This window comes from Magallana gigas, chromosome 4 (assembly GCF_963853765.1).
Source record: "Magallana gigas chromosome 4, xbMagGiga1.1, whole genome shotgun sequence".
Taxonomy (NCBI): Eukaryota; Metazoa; Mollusca; class Bivalvia; order Ostreida; family Ostreidae; genus Magallana; species Magallana gigas.
In genome coordinates, this window is record NC_088856.1 from 22,304,218 (window position 1) to 22,322,212 (window position 17,995).

The 17,995-nt window shown below is 32.6% G+C and overlaps 3 protein-coding genes across 4 annotated transcripts; 2 read left to right on the top strand and 1 right to left on the bottom strand.

The window, feature by feature from the left end:
- The first annotated feature begins 501 nt into the window (after nt 1-501).
- Nucleotides 502-5,571, top strand: LOC105324527 (heat shock 70 kDa protein 12A). The gene is made up of 5 exons (XM_011423625.4): nt 502-779; nt 2,197-2,488; nt 2,818-3,039; nt 3,364-3,523; nt 4,033-5,571. The coding sequence occupies exons 1-5, from the start codon at nt 766-768 to the stop codon at nt 5,160-5,162; spliced, it is 1,818 nt and encodes a 605-aa protein (XP_011421927.4). The 5' UTR covers nt 502-765; the 3' UTR covers nt 5,163-5,571.
- On the bottom strand, nt 5,403-7,746 carry LOC105324528 (perlucin-like protein). Its single transcript, XM_011423626.4, has 4 exons — nt 7,495-7,746; nt 6,593-6,717; nt 6,201-6,300; nt 5,403-5,708 (listed from the first exon to the last, which is right to left on the bottom strand). The coding sequence occupies exons 1-4, from the start codon at nt 7,538-7,540 to the stop codon at nt 5,419-5,421; spliced, it is 561 nt and encodes a 186-aa protein (XP_011421928.3). The 5' UTR covers nt 7,541-7,746; the 3' UTR covers nt 5,403-5,418.
- A 2,531-nt stretch (nt 7,747-10,277) lies between these two features.
- LOC105327021 (short transient receptor potential channel 7) lies at nt 10,278-17,461 on the top strand. 2 transcript variants are annotated; one of them, XM_034450584.2, is made up of 12 exons: nt 10,279-11,584; nt 12,239-12,409; nt 12,716-12,883; nt 14,074-14,257; nt 14,345-14,632; nt 14,831-15,092; nt 15,199-15,430; nt 15,836-16,018; nt 16,241-16,288; nt 16,388-16,457; nt 16,546-16,721; nt 17,066-17,461. In XM_034450584.2, exons 1-12 carry the CDS (start codon nt 10,811-10,813, stop codon nt 17,282-17,284), a joined length of 2,775 nt encoding a protein of 924 aa, XP_034306475.2. In that variant the 5' UTR covers nt 10,279-10,810; the 3' UTR covers nt 17,285-17,461. The 2 variants fall into 2 exon arrangements, with proteins under 2 accessions (XP_065937711.1, XP_034306475.2); XM_066081639.1 differs by lacking the exon at nt 16,241-16,288 and having other exon boundaries at nt 10,278-11,584.
- The last annotated feature ends 534 nt before the right edge of the window (nt 17,462-17,995 follow it).

Below are 17,995 nucleotides of genomic sequence, written 5' to 3' on the forward strand. Positions count from 1 at the left end.
TAGTTTTTTATTTGGGTCAGAGTTCGACCCCTTTCTTTATTTATGGTTACATTGAATTTAATGTTAAAACGGGCTTGGCCCCTGTGCTTTCCCCCTTAAAAAACTCAAATTTATCTAATTCACATAGCGTAGAGAGAGAGAGAGAGAGAGAGAGAGAGAGAGAGAGAGAGAGAGAGAGAGAGAGAGAGAGAGAGAGAGAGAGAGAAAACGGAACCCTACCCCTATCCGGCAAACAGAGTTACCCCCTCCCCCGAGGAAATCATTATGCGTATGTTATTTGTGAGGTTCCGAACAACAATGTGACAGAAAATACGAAATCACGTGTAAACAAAAACATGCCAAGGCAAAATATCTCTTGAAGGGTATCATGTGTTTGAATTTCCTTTAACAAAGTTTGACCCAACGCCAGGGGTTTGTTTGTTCCTGGGCACTTTTTTATATTCATTCAAACAATTTAAATGTTGGCACGCATGCATTATTCGGCATATAATTGAAAAATTTGAGATACCGATGTCATGCAATGAATTCAACGATAGTCGATCGTTTGCATACAAAATAGTTTATCTTTAAATGATTGACAACGTCTTAACATGAAGATTTAAAGGTATTGATTTTTTTTATCGACTTAGACTATAGTAATCAGCAACGAAGTCAAGGAAGTCGCCGCTGTTTATAATTGCTGCAGAAACCGACTACCAACTGATTCTAATGAAAATACGGATTTACTTTCATTTAAGACTGAAAAACAAACAACAAGACAGCTGAATGGAGGACTTCGGGTAGGTCTTATCAGTAAAAATGTAAAAACTAAAGTACTGCTACAATGTACTAATAATTAAAACCACAAAACAAAATAGCTTTGAAGCAGGTGTAAAACGTTTTACAAAAGCACTTTTTAATTAATTTAATCATTCTAGGATCAATTTTTTTTCATTGCAATTAAATTGATTTATAAAGTTTGTATTCAAACAGACAAATGACCAATATTCTCGACATACCTAAAGGACTGTCTAGTATATAAAATAAAATGCTACAATGATTATGAACATTGTAAATAGAACGGTGCGGTGTCAGTAAGATTGTTTACTTTTCACAATTAAACGACAATTAGATGAACTAGCTTGTGCACTTCCTTTTTCTTAATGATTTAATTACATATGTACAATATTTTTCCTGTGTACCTAATTCTATCCTTTAGTGTTGTCAGGAAGCTGACCTGAATTAAACTTCCGGGTGATTCATTTTGTATGTGTCATGTAAATACCCGTGTTGTCAGCAATCATTAATCAATTTTTTATTATTACCATTCATGTACATGAACGTTCATTTCAATCACGTAAACTGGTGCAATATTCAGTACCGTTTCACATGTCATTGTTAACAAATTCTGTTGTCCATGAAGTATGAAGTGTTTATCAATGAAGTTTCGAAATCATTATGTGTGTGTGTGTGTGTGAGAGAGAGAGAGAGAGAGAGAGAGAGAGAGAGAGAGAGAGAGAGAGAGAGAGCCGGAAGGACAGAGGAGATAGACAGACAGACAGACAGTCAAATGCAGAGACAAACAGACAGACTGAGAGGGAGTGAGAGACAGACAGACAGAGAGACAGACAAAGAGTGAGGGTGCTTCACTGATTTATTGTTTTATATCACAAATGTATATATACCGTTAATCATATATAAAGCCTTCTTTAAAATGCAGCTTTTAAGTTCAATTTCACACGACACAATCGGGTAATAAAATAACCTTAAATGTATTACCTAGGTGTACTTTACAACTCCTATGTTTTATAACAATTGAAATTAATATATCACCGTAAAATATAAGACTTAGTACTCTTTTTAATGACAGCTAAACTAAATAAATCCAGAGATGGTTTACCTAATATATCACACTGCAAATTAGACATTCTACTTCGTTTAGTTATCACTTCGAAATGCTTGGAAGGAACTTGCTTCGTTTTTGTAACAATTTCTTCGTATATGTGAGTTATGTCGTTTAATGAGAAAAAAGCTGAAAAAAATATATATATGCTTTTCCTAGAATTCTTTCTCAAGGCCTTCTAGTGTCATGCATTACCTCAAAAAACATATAACGTTATTCAAAGCACTTGATCTAGAATACTAAATCTTCGATTTCATTACTTATTGTACAGAAATATATCACAAACGAAATTTTTCTAATATTTGTTTTTTCAGTGACAGTGTTTCAAGAAAGCCATTGGTCGTTTGCTTAGACATAGGCACAACATATACGGGATACGCGTACTCTTTTATCAAAAAGCCTGACGAAATAACGGTCCGGAAATGGGCATCAGAAGGAACCATGTTGTCGCCAAAAGCGCCCTCTTCCGTCCTACTCACACCGGAACTTAGTTTTCACTCCTTTGGATACGATGCTGAGAGGAAGTTTTCAGATCTGCATGCAAAGAAGGACCATAAACTATGGAACTTTGTTAACGGTTTCAAAACGGTCTTAAATGAAAAAAAGGTATTTGTTTACTTTAACTTGACCAACACGATAATTATGATATTTATTTGAACTAGATATAGAATAGTGCTGATATCAAAGAATGATACAAAATCTGAAATCTTTACATTCACATTAAAATATTAAAAATACATATACCACCTCCCCTGCTCCAAAATTAAATTAATTACATCAGTTTAATCACCATGGCATACCCAAACAGATTACTAAATATATCAATGATATATTTTAAAATCCCTAATGATTTTGTATATGCTAGTCATCAAATATTTTTGTTACAGCCCTTATTGCAAGTCATATAATTATTTCTGTTTCATTCTAAATTTCAGAAATTTGATGCAAATGTTTTGAATGTCCTAGATATCCAAAACCACTATGTCCCAGCTAGTGCCGTATTTACAGGGGTTATCAGATACTTGAAAACTGACTTAATGGAACAATTAACGAGAAGGGGATATCACCTGGACGAGAGCAATATCCAGTTTGTCGTTACTGTTCCCGCGATATGGAGCGAAGCTGCTAAGCAAGCGATGACAGACTTCTCCGTGATGGTCAGTAAGGGGTGCAGTGACAACAAGTGTTTTTAAATATTTTCCAAATCTATCAGTAATTACACGTATATAGTATTATTGAAAAAGTACGCATCAATTAATAAGTCATCAATAGTAAAATTTTCCTGTTTTTAGATGTAAGATTATTTTTCAATCAGATTTCTTGCAAAACGTGAAACAGACATGCAGGATTGTTATCGACTTATAATAGCATACCTGTTTTATACTCTTTGTTGGAATCATTAATGATTTCAACAACTAAAAATGTATAAGAATGTTTGGTTTTTATCAGACTTTATATTCATTAGAATCATTGTTTTGCAGGCAGGAATCCAGAAGGAAAATCTGATGATAGCCTACGAACCGGAAGTAGCCGCACTGCATTGTGTGTCCATGCCGGCTAGCCAGGTTACAGTGAGGACTAGAGACAATATTGCTTTGATGTTTAAACCCGGTTGTTCTTTCCTTGTTTTGGATCTTGGTGGTAATCATAAGAACTGGGTTATATTTTTGTCGATATTTTAACTTTTAAATGTATTAACTGTTTATAAATGTATAATACCTTATATAAATTACAGTCATTGCATAAACTCCTCATACTCGTTACAACGTACATTCGTATTTTACAATCCGTCATAGTTTTGTCGATATTTTATCTTTAAAATTTTTTACCTGTATATAAATGTACATTACTTGTACATGTACAACGTATATTTTAATTGTACAATGCGTCGTAGTTTTGTCGATATTTTAACTTTAATATTTATTACCTGTATATAAATGTTTATTACCTGTATATAATAAATTCCAAACATTGCATAAACTTATCATACACGTTATAAAACGTACATTTGTATTTTACAAGCAGACAGCTTCATGTCACCTCGTAAATTTTTAACAATCACTGTGACTAGTGCTGAAGGGCAATATATAAACTTTTTGATTTGTCAGTAATCATTTGTATTATGAGTTGTTTTTTTTTCATTGATGTAGGTGGTACTACTGACATAACTGTCCAGAAGGTAGAAAGAGACGGAAAACTAAGTCAGTTACGCACAGCTTCCGGTGGAAATTGGGGTGGAAATTGTGTCAATAACTCGTTCTTTGAGGATTTAACCAAAAGTCTTGGACAGAAAGTTTTTCAGAAATTCGTAACCACAAACTCCGGAGATTATTTTTATTTGAAAAACCAATTTGAAGTGGCAAAACGGAATTTTAAAAATGATCAAGAGATTGTGTATTTGCATATACCTTCGTCACTTAAGAAGATCACAAAGGAAGTCAATGGGGAAAAAATTGGAGACATTTTTAATGAGTTGGAGACCCGCGAAAAGGTTTACTATAGTGATGGAAAATTGAATTATGCTTCAGAGTATTTCAAAAAGTTTTTTTCGTCCTCGGTTCAGTCAATCGTAGACGAAGTTAAAAGAGTTTTAAAAAGTAAAAGATGTAGTGAAGTTGAATATATCCTAATGGTTGGCGGATTTTCTGAATCAGAAATTGTGCGCGACGGCATAAAAATGGCTTTTCCGGAAATTCGAGTTATTAATCCCGAGGATGCATCACTATCTGTTTTGAAAGGAGGTGTGTTATTTGGTCACGACCCAGATACGGTGCGCTTTCGGGTGTGTCCACAAAGTTACGGAATGGCAATGCACGAATATTTCAACCCCAAAAAACACGATTTATCAAAGAGTTGCAAAGTTGGGAATACTCAGTTTGCTGTAGGTTGTTTTGAGAAAATTTTTGAAAAAGATGAAATCGTAGAAGTAGGACAGCAGAAGACCGTGCGCGTTGCTGAAGAATTTACTGGACAACCGGAGAAAATGCGAACTCAAAACAAAGAAATTGAAATGTACGCTTCGGCGGCAAAAGATCCAACATTCATATCAGATCCCGGATGTACGCTGCAGGGCATTATAGTGGTGTCGCCACCTGGCGGAAGATGGCCTGAGAAAATGAAAGGAAAGATAACTTTTGAGGTCACTGTTACAGGAATCAATGTATCCTTCATGGACAGAAATACAGAATCTACAAGTGGGGGAGAAATCAAATTTTCGGAACCGAAACCACAAGCTGGCGAAAATCCTTTAAATCGATCTTTCAGAAAAGATGACTTGTGACAACACTTTTGAAATTTCAGACTTGCAATTGTGCTATTGATTATTGCATCCAATGCTAATACCTTCTTTGTATTTACATAAAGCTCACATTTTATATGTTAAAATCTGCCTAGATTTGCTATTCATGAAAGAACAAATATAACAAAAAATTGAAAAAAAATATTTTGTTTATTCTTTTCGAACAAATTTTTTTATTGCTATTGTAAATGACGGAATAAACATTGGTTTCTTTTTCGAAAATTTGAGCATCGATCACTTATTGCGTGTTCCTCTCGCAGATTGAATACATTTGAGTGTGACATTTCTTATTCCTGGACTGGGACATATTGGAACGATCGAAGCAAAGACAGCTACTGTCTGTAACATTGATATCCGCTTTACCGAAAATGTCGAAATCAACAATTTTTCTCGATTTCATCCAAAACCAGTGCCCTGGTAGTTCAATGGAGTTGGCACCCATCCAATAACCTGCGTAGCTTTGTCGATTTTCTGTTTCATAGCTGCCGTATCTGCCGCTTTGGTAACGATATGTACCCAGTGATATTCCTGGAATAGTGAGAACAATAGTGCTAACTAAAGGTTAAAATGAGGTTGGGAATGATTTAATGATATAGGTTTGAATATGATTTTCAATCACAGTGATTAAAGGGTTTATTTCTATTTCGGTTTTTTTTAATGAAGTGTTGCACAAATGTATAACTAAATGCTATTATAATGGATATTTTGTCGTAATGTTCAACAATGACTTCAGCAACCTAGCTCTTAAGTAGAGCATATTCTCTATGTTCGTAACGCAAATGTCGCGAGCGCTCGTTCTGGTGTGCATTGTGCATTGTCCAAAAGATGTGTTTGATAGACTTGATCGATATTTATCATGAAATGCAGCAGAACGTTAACAAACTTTGTGTTGTAATGAAATCTATCATCAGAGGATGTCGTTTAAAAATTACCTTCAGTTTCTAAACAGTGTCATAAAGAGCCTAAAACCGGCAATTAAATTTACGGTATAAATGATATTCTTTTGAAAAAAACAACTACCTTCTCCTTGTCCGTGTTCGTTGAGATAACCCTGTATAAAGGAGTATTCGTTCGTGTCATCAACTTCTATCAAGTATCCCCCAAACAAAAGACACATTTGCTATAAATAGAAATTAAGTTTGGTTCATCATATGTTATAATCGTTTGTAAACGCATGCTCAGTTCAAGAAAGGGGAAAGTATTTACGGTCTGAAACACTAAAAAATATTCAAACTAAAAAAAACCCAACCCTTTCCCGTGTAAAAAAAAGGGCTTCCCCCGTTACATGTAATTATATGTTAATATTGTTTAACCATGCAATATATGTATAGTTGTATTTTTACAGTGAAGTGAGCATGTACTTAACCCAGATTTTCACCTGCATCTGGGGAAATATGTCAAAACTCACGTACGTAGGCTTCGATCCATGACGTCACTTCATTGTTGAGGAGGTAGCACGACTCCTTAAATCTCGTGTATCCGTCGGGACATTTAGTAGTGCTCTTGTCGGGAGAGGTCGTTGGTGAAGCCCGTGAAACTAAAATGAAGAATGAAAAGAAACTATTCGTAATGCTTACTAATATAAAAGTTGTAATTATCGTGTTTTCCCAAATATCATGACAATAAATTAAACCACTTTTGATGATATAATAAAAGAAACCAAAAAATTACTTATTTTGACAACATATCTCTGTCAACAAATTACAAACTACCTAAAGCTTATAAGTGATCTACATAAAGAAATATTTTTTTGAAAGTAAAGATTTAAAAAAAATGTCGATAGCTGATGGTTTTTTAAAATGATATTCCACACAATAAATTGCTGGTCTGAGAAATAGATGTTTAAAGATAAGTTGAATATTTGTATAATTTGTTGACGTGTACATTTATTTTTTTCTAATGATTAAAAGTGGTATTTACATCTTGATTGGTGAACTTTCTATTCGTTGGTATTTACATCTTGATTGGTGAACATCTTGATATTATTCGTTGAATAATACGGAGAAATTCTACAGTGTTAACACAATGCCTTGAACCAGAACACTCCAAAAGGATTTATGTACATGTACATGTGAAGGTCTTTTTTTAGTTAAAACAATTGAGATAAATATTTACATTATTAAAATTGTATACAGTTGTATTAGTTGTATTAGTCTTTAAGGCATTCGTTAATATGGCTTTTCTTTAAGTAAAAAAACAAAATAGCTAACAAACAAGCAAAGCAAAAAAAAGCAAACTGTTAAAAAAAACAAAAACAGCTTAAACAAGTTAGAATATTCAATTCAACTCAAAATTTAATTTAATTTCAACTTACCGGAAACATATGCAAGACAGAAAACGACAACCATTAAAAGCTTCATTTTTGAGACATACAATGCTTTCCCACCAGCAACCGAATTTATACCCTCTTGACGATTGAAACACTATGTCAGGAAAAGTGTTTGCTGTTAATTTTCCTCTTAAAAATAGTTTTCTAGAATTTCGATAAGTATGTCATATGATTTAGTTTAATTTCACGTTGATTAATATGCACTGACATCAATATTTCAAGATACAAACTCCAAGTATAAGGAGTTGAACTTAATTTTAGAAAACGTCCTTGCTGTTTAATTTGTTCGAAGAAAAAAAAGTGAAACTTCGTGCAATTGAGAAAGGTACTTGAATCTATTCATGTACGCCGTAGTTAGACATAGTTCATCTTTATAACTATCTGTAGTTATAACAACTAAATGTATGATTTTTTTTCTCTCAAATGCAGTTTAGGGACACATGAGGTACACAACACATATAATTAAAGATATAAACATGTATGAGAGAGAAATATTAACAAATAGATATTAAATGAAGAATATATATGGACATTGGCAAAGCAGGAAAGCTAACCTTTTCATACGTGTTTTCATAAATGTTCATAATTTAATCGATTTGAAAGAGAATACACTAAAATGTTGCATGATACATTGTCTTGGAAGCACATGACACTTTAAATATGTTAAATTGTTTATTAGTCTAAGACAACATGTAAGCTTGTTCGTTTCCATGGTGCTATGTTGTCAGTAATTCATAGCTGTAAAAACATTACAACACTGGTGTTTATCAAAAATGACGCAAAACATTCAACAAAATCAGAAGCGGCTAGAAGACCCATGATAAACAGTTGAGTAGAAAAACAAAGAAGAAAACATAGTATGTCTCCAAGCCACATCATTCCAATACAATAGAAAAACAACAATAAAGTCGGAAAAAAGCTAGCATACTTAAACACTACAAACCGAATTACAATGAAAAAAGTGGTGCATGACAAGAGTATTAACTTGTTTGTACCTCCTTTTTCCTATTTACCTATTTACCATTGTTTTTTTTCCATTTACCATTGTTTTGGTTTTTTGGGGGGTTTGTTTTCATACATATACCTCTTTATTATATGTACCCATTATTCATACTTTTCATCTACTATACAATCATAATACGTAGTATTATGCCATCTTACTTCCATATATTAGATACAGACTTAGTGTAATCAAAGTGTTCCTTGTTCAAGGCTTATATATAGGCATTGCCTTCTGCCTAATCCATTTTATGTAATATATCTACATACTAAAATATTCAAATAAAAGAGAAAAAAACCAAAAATATAATATATGATATGTATTGCTATTTTTTTTTTCGATTTTATTCACGCATTGACCTTTATGAAACTCGTGCTTGTATATTGATGACTAACAAAATTCACCAACTTGGTGAGATTAAGTATGTCTTAAGAATGTGTGCTAAATAAAACAAATAATTAAGTGACCCACTTTACCCACTTGAGATTGACATTTCCTAAGTATTTTGTAGTGAATCGTACTTAATAATCTACGGTTTCTGTAGCTTTAATTTAAATAGAGAAACAGAAAAGTGAGGAAAGCTCATCATCCTGACCTCCATATCATATCTCTGAACATTTCAAACCAAGTTACCTCTTCCTCAAACACGTTTTTTCTAATATGCTATATTTTTTACTATTCAATAGAATTTTACAAGAATTAACAAAACTCGCTCTACATGCATGGCATTAAATATATTTTATGCATAGAATACAAAAAACGTCAATTCTATAAATGTCTCTTTACATGTAGAAGCATGGAAATTTGTTGATTTTTTGCACATTTTCATGGTATACGTTTCTTGCATCGTGTTCTTAAATGCATTAACTTCCCATCCGTTCATTTTAATTACACAAATGCAGAAAAAATTTTGCTTAGAATAATTATAAACCTGTAGTAGGAATAAATGTATTTGAAGCAATGTTTTTAAAAAAAAAAGGGTCGTAAATAACAAAATATTAGAAAATTTCTAATAAGAGTTGGTTCTAAAAATACTCGTGAAATTAGCTAAGGGTATTCTACAATTTCTTACTTAATAAGTATTTAAAATAAATAATGGAGATTAAATAGAATATATTCTAATAAAACAACAGGTTTGCAATTTTCCTCTACAAGCAATTAGAGAACGACTCTGAAAGCTTTGAACTTTTCGAACAACCTGCGAGCATAACCATAATAAAGAGGCATATTACATTTAATTGACCGCTCAGATTAATTTATGCAAGGGATGTTGGTGGGTATATCCGGATCGAATACACACAAAACAGGAGATGTTATGATGAAGGGCTTATTTAAAGAAGACTGTTAACTCAATAATAATGTATGAAATCAACTGGCAAAATGGTTGATTGAATAATCGTTAATTTTTTTTTTCAAAACAGTATGAAATAGAAAAATTCGATGAATCAGAATGTACAGAACAATAAATGATAAATAGATATGCCATTCATATTTGATATTAATATTTATATCTGACATTTCCTCTATTGAAAGCTTCATTGCTGCCAATCGATGCGGTCGATCTTTTTTTTTTAATATAAACTTAATTGGTACATGTCATAAACTTAAGGCTATGATAAAGACTGGTGTGAAAGGATATATCTGTTCGGCGACTTCAGCAAAAGTGTTGCTTACGCATATAAATGAAGAAATAAAGGCAAGCATGCAACTTATAATTCAATATTATTTTTAGGTAAAGTGTCGTTTCAGATGATGATATTTCACCTTTAAACGCTGCGTTTTACCCTTAAAAGGGTTAGGGCTTACTTCACAAATTTTAGAGTGAGACAAATCGTATTATTTGATATAAAACGTGGTTATCTTTATCATAGAATCGAAACTGGCGAAAAAATTTCAAATTTTCCTTTATTAACAAATATCGGACAATTTAGGGATTTACTTAGCGGAAAGCAAGCATGTGTATCAAGTGTATACTATTAATGTTATACGCGCTCGTTTGCATCGAATCATTAAATGTCAATATGTTACGTTTTTTATATTAAATAAACGTTGTTACTGAAAATTGCACCTAATTGTGTAGAAATCAATTTTCCGCTGCTGTGTCAACATAAGGACAATAAAGTATCCAATTATCACTGTCAACCAGACATCACATATTGAATAAAGTCGTTATTTCAGAGCAAATGATACACCATTTTTTACGCTAGTGTGACTAACCAACAAAAAGTGCATTTGTATATTAGCCGCTCGCTACGATGCAAGATGTTCATTTGAACTCGTTGGTTACATCTCTAAAGAATAATGACCAAGAAACAGAAATCTGTCCATATTTTGTCTGAAAGATTGAGACCAGGCTTGCAGGACGTCGAAAGAAAGTATTTAGAATCATGTGAGCTGGGAGACGAGAATTTTGTCAAAAATGTGTTGAATTCAGGAAGAGTCTCTGCAGATATTGAAGACACACAGGGAAGAACTGGACTTGATATATCAATAGAAAATGGACACGTTTCCTTGGTAGATTACCTTTTGTCCAAAGTCAGTCCAAAAGTTATCCACCAGGGACTTCTATGTGCTATAGAATACGATCGGGAAGAGATATGCGAGATTCTTTTGAATCACCCGATTTACCAAACCACACATAAAGATAGAGACGGGGTGAAAAGCAACGAATATTCTACCATACAAGGCATCACATCTCCAAATGAGGTTACAGCACCCGATGATGATGATTTATCAATGAGGTCGGATATTTCCAAATTCTCCGAATTGCCTGTTTTCAATATGCTCAAAGAGGCGTTGATTAAAGCAGCCATACGGAATGATTTTCAGATCGTTCAAATGATCATGATGAAAGGAGCATTGGTAGATATTCCTCACGACTATTTCTGTTCTTGTACATCATGTATTGAAGAGCAGAACAGGGATTACATGGTCTTTTGTAACAGAAGACTTGATACCTTTCGAGCTCTGGCAAGTCCAGCATACATTTCTCTAACAGATGAAGATCCTGTCATGTCTTCCTTCTTCCTCAGCAAAAAGTTCAAACAACTTCAAGTCATGGAAACTGAGTACAAGGCAAGTGAACAACATGATTCGGATTTACATTGAAATATCTTACTTAAGGTCAAGATCTAGTAAATGAAAGGTGCCTACAGGTTTATGAAATTCAAGATATAAATTTTTTCAATGATGCTTCATAATAATAGCTTTGTTTCATGGGGTGGTAGTACCGGGGCTTAAATTTATAATCATGTTATTAACAACCATTTTCTATGAAATATGAAGGATAAAAGTAACAAATCTCGGAGTTTTGTCCATTTTTGACTAATAAAATATACATAGAAAGCCTACAGTCTCTCAAAACGACATTGAACAAGCTCTTGACCTCCTCTTTAAAACGATGTCAAATTGAATAAAGGTACCGGGATTACTTTTTCCATGATTTAACATAAAATGCCAAGAAATTGTTAAATTTTTACATAATTCCTTAAAAGCCGTAAAGTACGGGAAAAATATTTTTCAAATCAATTATGACGTCATAATGGCTCTAACACCGAATAAACATTCTTGATTCATTTACTAGATCTTGACCTTAATTGATTGTGTTTAACTATGTTACATGTACTTTGAGAGAATATGTAGAAATCTGTAGCGAATTGTTCATTTTGCATGTGAATACGTTTGATGAATATAAATGAAAGTACAATTACCCTTTATCATTTTGAACAGAGCACGTATGAAGAGCTTGACTTGCAGGTACAAAACTTCACTCTTGACTTGTTGAATCAGTGTCGTACTTCGGAGGAGGTGAGGTCGCTTTTAAACTCGACGGAAATGACCGATGCAAACACCAATTCTTTTCCTCTACTGCAGGTTGCATTGCAAATGGAGCAAAAGAAGGTATTGAATTTTTTACAAATTTGTGTCAGTTTAAATATGTTTTAATTATTCTAAAAGTTAAAGGTGTATTTATTTAACAAATCGTTTTGCTTCTAAAGAGACATTTATAGAATTCATGCTTATGCATTCTGAGCTTAAAATATATATTTAATGTCATCAAATACCTTAAAGTGTCAACAAAATCTTACATCGTAATTACTGGTACTTATACTTTTTTCATTTTTTTTAAACAAGCATACCATATTAAATCTCTTAATTTTAACTTTCGAAGAAGTGTAACTTTTTTATGATAATATGCGTTTTCAGTTTGTCTCTCACCCAAAATGCCAGGCTCAGGTATCAGCTCTTTGGTTTAGTGGACTTACAGGGATGCGTCACCTGAATCGTTTTGAATTCCTGCTGCTGTCTATTCCACTTGGAATGATATTTTTACCCATTTTATCCCTGGTTTTTATATTTGTACCATGGAGCAAAGTAAGTGATGCTTTTAAAATGTAATATATATTTAATAAATGAATTATTACACTCTGTTCTCAGACAATTCTGTTCAGCCTTAAATAAGGAGGCTCGGTGATAATCAAACTAACCTACAAATCTTTTTGATATGATATTTTTAGCTTTGTAGTAATTTTCAGGGGGGGGGGGGAATATTTAAAATTAAAAAATTGACTCTTCTACTATATCTTATATACAACTCTATTCTAAAGAAGATTGATAGAGTCTAAAAACAGGCATGACCACCCCCCCCTCTTTAGGAATGTACATAGCATTAAGTTGCATACTTATTTTTGCGGATGGTATAAAACTAAATCTAACCATAAATATTTCATCAGGGCAGATACAATAGGTTTATTGCATTATTTTTTTATCTGAAATATTAATTTTTTCTGATCCATAAGACTGTTATTAAAAGGAGTCATTGTCACAGCTGCATAGTTACGAAAATCATTATCTTTGCACATGTGTTCATGAAAACGCTCAGTTTAAAAGTCACAGATGTGCAACTTCACATTGATTAACCCAAGTAGACATCAATAAATACCGCATATAGTGTACATAGCTTAGATCATGGAGTTAATTTATGTTTTGTCATTTAAATTTTTTTATAGAATATTTCTTTGCCATTAACATTAAGTCTACAAACTGAAAATACAGTGATTTTTTACCGTAAAACATGTTGCTATGTAGAGACACATAACATAGACAAAAACGCATAAAAACCCAACAAATACTCAGTAGTATGATACAACTACACCAATTATGTACTCCTTAAAATTCAGTTTCATATACAACATGTATATTGATGGGTTTTTAAGTTTTTGTTTGTTTATATCAACGTTTCGTTTCGTCCTTAATTCGGAAATTATATATGACTTATTCTCTTTCAAATTTAACAAGATCACAAAATTAAATTTATTTTTTAAAAAGTAACTTTTTAATCAGGATCAAAGAAATACATTGTTTTAAGCATTAGTACACCAAAACATTAAGATTACTAATTATAAGTTTCATGGAAGGGTATTGGATCAATATGTTTAATTATGCATGAAACCCTCTTTGATACGGTTCTAAAAAGAATTATTTATTTAAACCCTTCATGTAAAAATTAAACAAAACAAATAATTTTGAATTTAACGTAATTAAACAAAATAACATTTTTCTAGGTTACGCTTTTGCTGAACCCACCTTCCACCCGTTTCTTGAGCTATACATGTTCCTACATAACTTTCCTGTGTCTGGTTGTGTTGGGGAAAATCCAGTTTAGTAACATGTGGGTGTCACTTGGTTGCGAACATTCCGACCCATTTACATACGTTTTTATTACACTGATTTTTATGTGGATCATAGGTATGTCTGTACATTAAAGTATTGTTTAAAATCTACACACATTTAAATTTTGCTGGCACCAAACACATTATTTGAATCGATTTTCAGGGTGGATTTGGGAAGAAATGAAACAGTTGTTTGAGCAAGGAGCAGGCAATTACTTCCGCTCTGTGTGGAATATCATCGACTCTCTCATGCTTACGTTTTTGTTGACCTCTTTCACTTTGGACGTCGTTGTCCCCATTAGGTTGCAAAGTTCGCTAGCTCAACACCAGATTAATTTCAATGTATCTGGTGAAGAAATCAACATCAATCAACTTCTCTTCTGCTATGATGTTGACAACAAGAATAATTATTTTTCGACGGAGAGGCAATGCCCTACGGCTACGATTGGTGGTAAACATTCAAATTAAAACTGTTCATAATGAATATTTTCTAAAAGTGATATCAAAAATAGTTTTCCTGAAAAATAAATATCTTAATTACCATCCATATTGAAGTTTCTCGTTTAACTGGTACTCTTTCCTATTTCTTAGGAGTATACATGTATGAATAAGCAATATTTGTTATGATAATCTGTTTTATCTGTTTTAGTTGACTGGGCTACAAGTTGGGTCCCAGACCCTGAACTTATCTCTGATATAATGTTTTCTGCTGGGATAATTCTAAGCATTGCCAGAATATCTTTCATTATGCCTGCCAACGAAACATTTGGAACAATGCTCGTTTCATTTAGAAGGACTTTTGGTGACTTGGTGAAACTGTTAGCCATGTTTGTTCTAATCTTGCTTAGTTTTTCGTGTGGACTCGCCGCTCTCTATGCTGCACATGCGTGCCAGACAGCACACTTTCAAGGGTAATTAAATGAAATCATCTCTTTCTTTTGTCAACTAACTTGTATTGTGAATTGCACATTGACTTTATCATAAATCTAATACATGATAACATGGAATATTTTACAGGTTTAGTGCTGTGACCTTTGTTTTGATTTGGTCACTGCTGGGTTTTGGCGAAGGAAATACCCCTAATTTAAATCGCAGTGCCCCTCTAAGTTCCATTACAAACAACTCATCACGCATCACATTAACGGAATGGTTTGGATACGCAATTTATGGTCTATATGTGTTTGCTGCTATTGTTGTTTTGATGAACTTGTTGATAGCTGTAATGAGCAATACTTTCCAAGAGGTCCAGGTATATTTAAAAACAAACCTTTAAAATACAAAAAAACCGAATTATTTCCTTTTTTGGGGGACATGCAATCTTTCAGATAGTCTCACATAAATAAAAAATGAAGGCAGATACATGTATATTTTTTTTATCAATAACAACAAAAGCTTGAATTAAAGTTTAAGATAGTTATTGGTCATTTTAGACAATACTGATCTCATACAGAAGAATTATGCATAAAAATATATGTATATACTGTAATAAAATGCAAATTATTTTTTTCATATATTAAATAAAAGTTTATAGCTAAAATTATCATATCTTAAAACTTAAGGTTTGTCATGTGGGTTCGTTATTTTGGTGAACATCCAGACTCCTCAAATATAAGTGATCACAATATAGATGTAAAATCGGTTAATTTTTTGTTAGGATGAGAGAGACACGGAGTGGAAGTTTTCACGTACAGAATTATGGATGACTTTTATTGAACCTGGCTGTCCGGTAGCCCCGCCCTTCAACATCATTCCTTCCATTCAAAATATTTGTGAAGCTTGGAAAAAACTGTGTTGCCTATGTAGCAAAAGCAGATGTCGTACTGTTAAAAAACAACAGGTACGTACAAGCATACCGAATGTGGTGATGTTTGTCGATGTGCTAAATATTACAAAAAATACAATATTAAAATCCAATGGTATTACAATTATTTGAATTGATGTGCAAATGAACCTGTAAAAAGTAACAAATATAAAGAAGTGCATTTTTAGTGTGAAAATATACGTTAAATTTCACCACAAAACAACCATCTCATACTGAAAAGTTGCAAATACATTTTAGTACGATTTAGAAATGAGATGCGCACCAGATGCAAGCACTCCTCGGCAGGTTTGTTTTTACAGTTCATTGTTGTCATTTCATATTTTTTATTTACATTTTATTCATAATAATGTATGGTTAAAACATGAAATGTTTTACATTCCACAGAGTGTTATATGCGCCTTAATACAAAGGTATATAGTTCATGCATCTCGCGCAAAACTGGAAGATGATGAAGGTAATACAATAGCTTAGTAATACTCAACTTTAGGCTGACTGTGTTTGTGTATTCTTTCGTACGTGTTTGATTTTGTGTCTGGTTTTAGATGTCACGGAAGACAGACTACGAAGACTGATAGAAAGAACAGCGTCACGACTAGAAAAACGATTGGATGAAATTACAGGTCACGTGCAACATGTAGATGATCACGTGTCTCATGTTGACAAAGGTGAACGGGATATCCAACAACTTCAAAAGGAGGAAATGCAAAGAACTAACACTGTACGTCGATCTTCTTAAAGTAACATTTTGATTTATCAAAAGCATTCACATCACAATGAATGTTGATATGTAGAAATGCAAATATCAATTGTATATATACTTGTTATACCTTTCAAAGTATATAGCTATTGGGAGAAGTACATCTTGGTTTATTGTATGAATGCGTAATCAGGTTAAAGTTTAGTAATTTATCGTTCTATCAATTTCTATTTAAGAAAATATTGATCGTTTTGCTTCAAATGATCTGTCCTATCAATTAACTATTGTTATATGTATTTTTTTTATTTAGAAAAAAAAAACTCTTTTAAGATTTTATCATTTTGGTTGCTGTTGATTTTTTTAAGCTCATAAAAGCACAGGAAGAATACATAGAACTATTGAAGTCAAAATGGAAGGAGGGGGAAAGGTTCAGAGAACAGCGATTACAGGAGGTTATGTCAATGCGCGCGCAAAGAGAGCGACTTCTCCAACAACATATGTTTGAAGAAGCACATCGACTAGAAGAGGTGATCACGGACACTCTAGAAGAGGCGGATTATATTCCAAGAACAACTCTAACATAAAGGCTGAGAAAGGCTTATATGTAGCGATTTCTTTTACAAGCTTTTTTTAAACTTTGTACAGTGAGCATATACATGTACAACACTTCATGATATAAAACAAACCTTTGTTTTCTTTTTAATTATGTAACTTCACATACTTTATGTAAAAAGCAATGAATTCCCAATTTCTACAAAAAAATATTCTGATAACACAAATATAACACTTATTTTAATTTTTCTTTCTGAAATAAAAAAAACATAAAAAAGACTATTTTATTATGTGCATTTTCTTTCATTAATGCAAATAATATACTTAATTGTTCCTTTTTAAATGTACAAAACAATTATTTATAATAATTTATAATAAACATCATAGATATGACAATTTAAAATACTGTCAGGATACACGTTGTCGTGTTATGGAGCGATATTTTAAAGTAATCAAAAAAAAAAAAAGAAACCAGCTTTTCAACTTGAGTATTAGAATGACGATGGAACAAAATTTTCTGAACCTGCATTACTGAAGAAAAACCCAACAGTTGGGTAAAATTACACCGTTTCTAAAAATATATCTAATAACGGAACATTGTTTTGTTATGCAAGTACATGGGTATTTAATATTTTAAGACCCAATATAATTCTAAACAATGTTTTTAAAAAATGTTAATGTATGGCTAAAGGCATACATTTTGAAGCTGCACCGTTCTTAATGTTTTAGCTTCGAACGACGGT